Source organism: Argiope bruennichi, chromosome 7 (genome assembly GCF_947563725.1).
Source record: "Argiope bruennichi chromosome 7, qqArgBrue1.1, whole genome shotgun sequence".
Lineage (NCBI taxonomy): Eukaryota > Metazoa > Arthropoda > Arachnida > Araneae > Araneidae > Argiope > Argiope bruennichi.
Window position 1 is genome coordinate 61277455 of NC_079157.1, and position 9298 is coordinate 61286752.

At 26.1% G+C, this 9298-nt stretch overlaps 1 protein-coding gene across 2 annotated transcripts in view; it reads right to left on the reverse strand.

Annotated features, from left to right (window-relative positions):
- LOC129976095 (disintegrin and metalloproteinase domain-containing protein 10-like) overlaps positions 1-9021 on the reverse strand; it is a 72219-nt gene extending 63198 nt beyond the window's left edge. Inside the window, exon 1 of one of the 2 annotated variants that reach the window (XM_056089474.1) lies at positions 8766-9021. In XM_056089474.1, the coding sequence (XP_055945449.1) occupies positions 8766-8826 (61 nt within the window). In that variant the 5' untranslated portion in view covers positions 8827-9021. The remainder of the gene's footprint in view (positions 1-8765) is intronic. The other variant, XM_056089475.1, reaches the window with a different exon arrangement.
- Positions 9022-9298: the final 277 nt, after the last annotated feature.

Sequence of the window (9298 nt, forward strand, 5' to 3'; positions counted from 1 at the left end):
TTTTCAGAATTTTGATGTTATTAAAACATCTTTTCCCCAGTCAAAAAGATATTTTAAGATAATAATTTAATCCTTTTAACTTACTTTTAGGACGTAAGAAAATCGTTTGCAAAAATTAAAAATAAAAATAAATCTTGCAAAAGATTTTTTACAAGTTGAATAGAATTTTTGTATTTTCCCAGTAACTCAGAAAATCATGTCAAAACAACAATTTCTACAAGTCTACAGCATCATAATTAGTTTAATGTCCATTGAAATTCTTCTTGTCAAATAGCAATCCGAAAAGTAATTTAACAGATAAAACGAATAATTTATTTTTAATTTTGCTAAATGAAATTTGGGAAACAACAAAAATATTAATTATCTGAATGGAGTGAATCATGTGACATTACAGTTAAATTAATAAATGCAACTGTTCTTGTCATCTAACATCGCTGCACGTTGTCTAAAACTCTGTTGTCATATATCATTATATTTAAACGGCGCAGTAACTTGACATGCATCAAGTAAGTATGAACTATTTCGAAATTAACACTCGACTAATATAAAATGGAATAACTTTCATAAATTCAACTATTTATTTCATATTTTAAAATTTTGAAGTGTTAATTGACAATTCCGTCGACGTGAATTATTAAGTAAAATTTTATTTTCATCATCAACCTCCAAAAATTATTTTTCGGAAAAACTCGTTATTCTTCATCTAAAAATTTACTTTCTCCCTCTCTCTCTCGTTTTTCTCTATCTAAAAATTTACTTTTTTTACAAAAAATTAAGCCAACCGATCTTTACAAAATTTTAATAACATCACAACCAAAGGAAAAACATACAGCATATGACATCAAACTGCGTTATATAACGTTATACTCTGACGTCATGCTTTTTTCATTCTGTTTGACGTTATCACAGGAACATGAATTCATTGTGATAACACAACGCGAACTGCAAACGAATTAAAATTAAGTGAATAACAAACGAATGGAACCATTCTTTTAAGTACCCAAGCATCCTAAATCACTGCGAAATGAAATGGCAAAAAAGAAAGTTGAATATCCCATAAAAAAATAGCAAAATTTGCTTGGGGAATACCGTTCTACCGCGTTTCCATTCATAACGGATTATTACAAGTTCTATGCATTTTTTAATTAATCTGTTTATTTTTAAATTTAATGATGGATGCCTCTGAATACGGACTGCTTCCGAACACCTGTACGCAACCGTAGAAAAAGTGGGAAAGTAACCCCAATAAGCAGAAATAAGTTAATTTCATGGCCCAGTAGCGTTTCAGTTTCGCTTTTTTGAACACAGCCTTTTGCACCATTGCATAACTCCTTTTGCTTTCACATTTATCATAAAGAGGTCACTTCAAAGAAAAAAAATTAGGGAGATTTCTGCCCAAGATTTTCATTTATACATCCATAAATGACGGAAATTTATCAATAAAAAGTATGAATATTTCCTTTCCTATTTTCCTTATTATTATTTATTTTGGTGTTTTTTTTTTTTTTTTTTTTTTTTTTTTAAGAAATAGTGTTTGCAATATTATCGCCTCTTTCCCTAATTTCCCCATAAAGAATACTTTGGCATCATTAATTGAAAGAAATTATCAATAATGTCAGTTTCAATGCCGTGCTATTTGTCTTCCACATTCTTAAGACCTTTTTTTAAAAAAAATCATAACACGAAAACGTGCAAATAAACAGATGTATTTAATAATTTCGAAAAAGAAATAGCAAAGAGCATTAAATTAAGAAACGAATTCGTTAGAAGGAATAAAAAAGCATGAAACATTTTCATTCTCCAGAAACGGCAAAGCATATCTTTAAAAAAATCATTGTAAATACAACTTTCTAGAATTACCATGAATAATTTCATAGCTTAGTAAGAAAAAAAAAATCAAACATACGCTAATACCTGTATTGAGTTAGAAATAAAACCTCTTCCCGAAGAAGAATTTAACCCAAAATTTGACATAGATTCAGTTTTGGATTAAGAAAAACATGCCAAATTTCATCCATCTAGCTTACAACATTGCTTACAACATTATTCAACTGCCGTGTTCATTAAACAAATATATAAATATATTTCAAAAATGCCTTTTACAAACTGGGAGATATAAAATCCCGAAGAAACATTTTAAACTTATACTTAGTGTACGAGAAAGTCAAAGCATTTATGTTATCAATTAAGACTTTGCTAATGCTGCGCTTGTGAAATTCCATTCATGATTTTCATGCATTGGTTAATTGAATGCATAGTTTAGCACTGCACCGATGCGAAAAATTTATAATCTAAACATAGAAAAACATAAATGTGTACATAATTCAATTGAATAAGTAGGTATAATGTTTTTACAATTTTAATTTAAAAATAATTCTTATTTTTAACTGGATTAAATTTATTAATATACTGATTCTCAAATTATACAGAGAATTTTTAAATAAATAAAAACTAAATGCAAAATGAATTTCTATCAGTATTGAAAAGCTGACAGAATCAATCGATTAATCCATTTCCGAGAATAAATTAGAATTCTTTTTAACAAAAATGACAGGGAAAAAAATGATTTGTGACTGGCTCATGTCGAAAAAAGTAGTATCAGGAATTAACAAAATACTCAAGAAGTATTAAATATGTATCATCTATTTAAATCGCTCCTCTTTGTATTCATTTTACAACTTCTAATCCACATAGAACAATTCCAACGCTACCAAACTAGTTCGAATACACAATCGTTTGGTTATCAATAGCTCTAAAATATCTAGTTATCTCCAAATAGAGGAAAGGCAGTGAATCCGTTCACCCACGTTTTCGAATAAGAAACAAAGGTTAATGAACGTAGTAAAGCAAATAAAAACGAAGAGGAAAGCAGCATTTGTCTAAACCTGAAGAATCATGAAACGACCGTCATTTTGACCCCTCCCCACTTCCTCTCCATGCATACGTACTTGGAAGGCGTGGTTATAGTATGACAACGGATTGCTTTGGCTACAGTAACAAGCCGATTCCCCATATTCTGCATTTATATTATTTTTTTTCAAATAAATAAACGTCAGCGGTTAGTCATACTGTTACCTGTACAACGTCTGTCAAACTTGTCTTGACCGTAATCTGCCTATTTCTACCCCTCTCCCAACACCAAATCACAACGCCTTGAAAAAAAAAAGATTACCGACTTTGAGCTACCGAGAACAAAAGAACTTCGATTCGATTCTTAAATTGAATAAAAATACAGTAATACTTTTTAAAGGTCATTATCCATTTCTTGGTAAAAGCTGAGCAAAAGTTGCCTCTGACTGCGAAAAAAGCTGTTTTTGTCAAATTGCATTAATTTTTTTCCTGTACTTTCTATAGCGAAAATTCATCCGTAAATTTCTTTAACTGATTTATATATTGTTGTAAAAAATTTTTGAAGAGATAAAAACTTTTTTTTTTCTTTTTAATAAAACAATGAAAAGTAAAAACTGATTTAAGAACCGCTAAAATGCCTGGGAAAATACTAAATGAAAACACGTCCAACATTTGCAAATAAAGCAATTACAGGTATTTAGGAACAAATTATTATATAAGATTGTTATTATATAGGATAAGAACTCCAAGTCCTAAAAGTTTTTTTCCCCCGATTTTCTGAGATTTGCTTAATTTTATGCCTCTATTTAATTTTAAAAACTGAGCAATCAAACTTATTCAAATTAGTATTTAAATTAATTTTGAAATATTGTTCTAACAACATTCCAAATTAATTATTTTGTACAAGGTTATTTTATAATTCTGAAAAAAATGCTGCATTTAATTATTTAAAAAAATGTTTGATCCTATAATCAAATATTAAATAATATTAATATAATCAATTTAGATATTAATTAATAATGATCTAAATAGATTCTGTGAATAGAAGTGTTGTCTTTTTTTTTCTTTTTTTTTAACAATTTTGTTCAAATTGCTTTTAAATTTCATTATGTATTTCTTTAATATGTGGTATACCGAAATTTTCAGAAAGGGTTTGTAATTAAGTGTTTTACTGTGTCATATCAACTATTTATACAACAGAGATTAAATTAAAAATTCATAAAGAATATTTCCTTTTGAGAGTTTGGTGGAGAAAAAAGGCTCCAAGATTTGCACTCTTTAAGGGTCCTTATAAAGATTAATTTGGTCTGCAAATGCTGATTTTTTTTTTTTTTTTTGTTAAAATACATTCAGGCAAGATATATAGAAAGGATAGCAATCAAGAAACGAAGGTCAATTATTATCAATAACATAGAATTAAAATTTGAATACTAATATGTCTTAATACTACAATTTTCTAATGAAGAAATTATTACAGAAATATTAATTATTACAAACAGCACATAAAAAAAAATTATTAATTTCTTTGGACAGAAATTCATTTCAAAAAGATTAGTAAAAAAAATTAGAAAAGCCATTGATGTTAAAAAAGACTGCAATAAATATTTTTTTTAAATAATTTGATTTCACCTTAAGCAAAATTTTACAAATTTACAACTCCATATTTGAGACTCATTTTTCAATAGATGTTTCACGATTAATTGAAACAGAATTTGCATACATGTAAATGGTTTGATTTTTTCCCCCTTGAATAAATCAGAGGATTTCATAACAACAGGATAAGCTTATCATCCTTCATAAAAGTTTAATAACATTTCTAAATACGAGTAATTCTAAGGCAACTCAACTTTTTGTTTTAATTGCTTAATTCTATTTTTATGTTTAAAAATATGTTATTCATTTCATCTGAAAATCATAACACTAAAATAAAAAATGAAAAAAATTTAAAAATGAAAATGATGCAAAATTTTTTTGTAGAAGACCTGAAATTATTCTAAAATTTTGAATAACGGAAACAGTATTCATAACAATGAAACAGATTTTAAAAGAAAAGACATACAGAGCCCTAATATGAGTATATTAGTATGAGTAACTCATTTGAATGAGTATTAGTAACTCATTTGAATTTACTGAGCATTGGATACTTATAACAGCTGCGCCGGCCTATTAAAAAAAATACCAAAATATAACCTCTAACTCTTCAAGTTAACGTCAAACACTAATTACAGAAACAGCTTTTGAGAAGCTGAATGAATCTGAAAATGAAAACTTCCATAATCTTGCAAAGTTCCAATTCTACTTCGTTTATTAGAATCGAATTTAATTCTCTCCATTCATATCCTCCCTTTTTAATAAATAAATAGCTACCCTATATATATTACAACAGTCACATAAGATTAGTCACAAGACAGTAGGATAACCAAAATATCTTACTCATACAGCATCTATACCACCCATAACATAAAATTAAATACTCTTGAATATCAAACAAAGATATTTCTCGTGCAACATACATTTTACGATTCATAATACTTATTCATAATAATAATGTCTATAATTTTAGCAGTAAGATCATATGCCAGTTATTATACATTTTGATAGTTGCATTTTAGAGTTTTTACTTATTTACAAATATGCAGATTTGCAACAACAGCACAACCTACAGATTTTGTTCAACATTTAATACAGATCTATATTTCTATCAACAATACTTAAGAACCAAATTTTATTTATCTAGATATTTAAATTCTTGAGTTCTGTTTGCATACACAAAAACAACGGATTTCTTATAGTCAGATTTCATAATTTGTTAGGAATCTACAATTTTGATGTAAAGATATACTAAATTTCATCTATCCAGCTCTATTCACTGCCAGGTATAATTCCAAAAGATGTTCTTTGGACTCGGTAAGATCTAATAATAGAAATTCAATAAAATCTTGGTAATGAATTCTTTAATGATAACAACACTTTCCTTTTACATATTTCATTTATTAAAAAATAAAAATAGTTTCTTCAAATTCAGGGAGATCTAAAATATGTGGAAATTTAACAAAATCACAAGTTTACATTTTTTTTTTTTTTTTAGAGTCAGTAAATATTCTCATTATTGATTACATATACAAGAATGTAAAAAAGATACTCATACATTTGATCAACATCACTAACTAAGAATAATAAAAATTGATGAGGGGGGAGGGGGCTTTTTATCTTTGCTTTGCTTGATAATGAGATAAATGCACACAAAATCTATCAATTTAAGCAATTACAAGTTTTGCTAATATGATTATTACACTTAGCACATATGGAGAATGTTTTTTTTTTTATTTTAGTCAGTGAAAAGATGCTTCAAATTGGCCTTTTTTTTCTATATTATACTTCCTTAATTTAAACTAAAACAATAATTTTTTTAAAAAATATCAGACTTTCTTCACTTTAGATAAATAAAGTGATCTGTTTAAAGTAAATTTATAAAAAAGATTAAAAAATACTACAGCAATTAAGATAACTTAGATTTAGCTACTTCATCAAACTCTAGATTAAGTTCTACAAAAAGTGGCAAAGGCAGAAATTTTCACAATAACATACAGAATTAAATTAGTACATTCTGAAATCCAATCTATGCACCATAATGCACATAAAGTGGCCATTTCTTAAAATTTATAGCATTTGGGAAATATTTTCAGCAGAGCAATGCCTGGCATACCAAAAATTCAGCAATCAATTATAAATTATATCAGTGAGATTATAATGTTAATAATTGGAAGAATAATGATCATAGAAAAAAACTGTTCTGTTATACAAATGTTTATCAGATATAGGGATATTTTTTTATTACGAGTTATTTTGCCTGACTCAAATTATAGATATAAACCTTTTTAGTAATGCTATGAAAAAAGATAAAATCATTTTGATAGTATCATATTATTAAATGTTAAGATTTAAATCCTATCTTTTATAAAGTTAAGTAGTCTTTTTTTTTTTTTTTTTTTTTTTTTTTTCCAGAAACAACTTATTTTATACTTGATTATCAATACAGATTGCATAAAAATATAATATAGCTTGAGTAGTAAAATTATATTTTATGCAGTTATTAATTAGCAGTTAATATAAATATTATGCTAAGTGGGAAGAGTTTTTCTTAAACAGTCAGAATTTTGCAAACTTTCATATAGAAGTTTGATAAGAAAAAATGCTATATATTATATAGATGTTAATGTTATATATTTTGTAATTTTAACTCCCCAAAACAAAATAAAAAATGGTCAAAATGGTTTATTCAAAATCATACATGCAGATATTTGGAAAATAATGTTTGTTTCTGCATAAACTAAATATTTTTTACAGATTTTACTAGAATCTTATCCTAGTAGTTGTTTTAGATCTAGATTAAAAGTTGTGCTACTTTATTATAAAAGAACTTTAATTAAAGAACAGATACAAGAAATCTTTAAAGTTGAAATTCCAAAAAAAAAAAGTATTTAAGAAAGTTAATATAATGTAAATGTAAAAAATAAGATTAAGTTAATAAATAAAGTACTCAAGAAAATCCACATTTCTTTGTATTTTTCTTATTTTTGAAAATAATCTTCTTAAATCCATTATTTAAAGAAATATATATATATATATATATAAATAAATAAATAAATAACATTCTATACATTTATCACCGGATACAACAAAATTAAAAGAATGTTACTAATTCCAATAAACATTTTAAAAAATCCCTAAAATATTAAGCCAAAATTTTACCATGTGCTTTTATTTAATATTTTTAACTTGATAATTTTCTGCTAAAGTTTTCATTAATAATAAAGACTAAATAAAGCTAAAATGAAATAAATGACAAATACAAAAAGACTCAAAATGAAAAACATTTTTAAATTAGCAAGAATGGTAGATTCATAAAAAAGTTTTAAAAAATATGTATAAAAAATTTTTTATAGCAGTCTTTAAAGATTTTTTTCCCTCATGATCAATTATTATTTAAAAAATCTTTTAGTAATCTTTAAAATCTGAAGTTAAACACAAAATACTTTTAATTCATATACTTTTGGAATATATATATATTTAAATGTATTATTTTTATCTCTTATTCAATTAACAATTATACAATAGTTTAATATTTTTCTTATGTAAATTTATAAAGTCAAGGATATTAATGAAAAAGAAAACTGAAAATTTTGATAAAAAGAAATTTAACACAAAACTATAAAAACATTTAGAAAACTAGATATAAATTAAGAAAGCATACTGAACAACAAATTAAATTTGAGACATGTACAAGTAATCAAAGGCTTCAAAGAAAAAAAATAAATTCTACACTTGCAGCTTAAAAGCAGGTAGGGATGTTTTTTAAAAAAAATCAGACACCTTTAATAAACTTAAAGTTAGTTGGGAGACCCTGAATGAATGAAACTTTTTACATGAAAATATTTTTAAAAATCGTTCTTCTTTTAAAAATTTTAATAGTATATTTAGAAACCCTTCCCGATATTGAATATGAGATACGAAACAATTATAGTTTGAAATTATCTCAAAATCTTAGTAAACAAAAATATAAACAAACACGATATTTATTCATAAAATAATGCTTTTGAATATAATCATCGCACTACATCGCGTTAAATCGATTTTACAAATAATTTTTTATCGTATTAAACATCTAAAAAAGAAATAGTGCATTCAATGCAATTTTCGACTTAGCACTGAATTATGATAAATATTATGAAAATCAATACAGCTTTGTTTTCAATATTTTAAATAGACCTTGAAATTGAAAAAATGTAGTATTTAACACGCCTGGTAGGTTTTCTAGATGTTTAATTATGACTAGTCAACAAACAACAAATGAATATAAAAAAACAGCATATTCATAATAGTCTTTCTAATTGTAAACAAAATAGTAAACTTACTACTTTCTACAGTAGTCCATGTAACAAAGGGAAATATGAAAAGTAGTCTGATGGCTATCATCTCTTCATTGATGGTAGTTAAGTAGATTTCGAATCATTAATTTAATTTACACCAATATCTTTCTGTCAAAAAGTTCATAGAATTTCGTAAGCAAATTAAGGATATCCGCATCACTAGCTGCACTACACCTTTCGAGGGTTACCAGCCCGTACAATACATCAAAATTCAAGAACAAGCATTATGTCGCCAACAGAGGGCTACAATATATGCGATTGGCAAAGCTTGTCATATGTTTTCAGCCGCGTTCACGTATTTCGGTTGATCACTGTTACTAGCCATCCACATTCTAAATTCACAGATACTCAAGTACAATTAAAAATCAGATTTAAAAAATTAACTGATGGCTTTTGCAGATTTAATGAATGATTTTGATAATCTGTTTCGAGGTATTTAAGTTAGAACTCTTTCATTTTTGAAGAAATTCATTTTGTGACATTACAGTACACAATATATTATTTTTACCACGATAAAA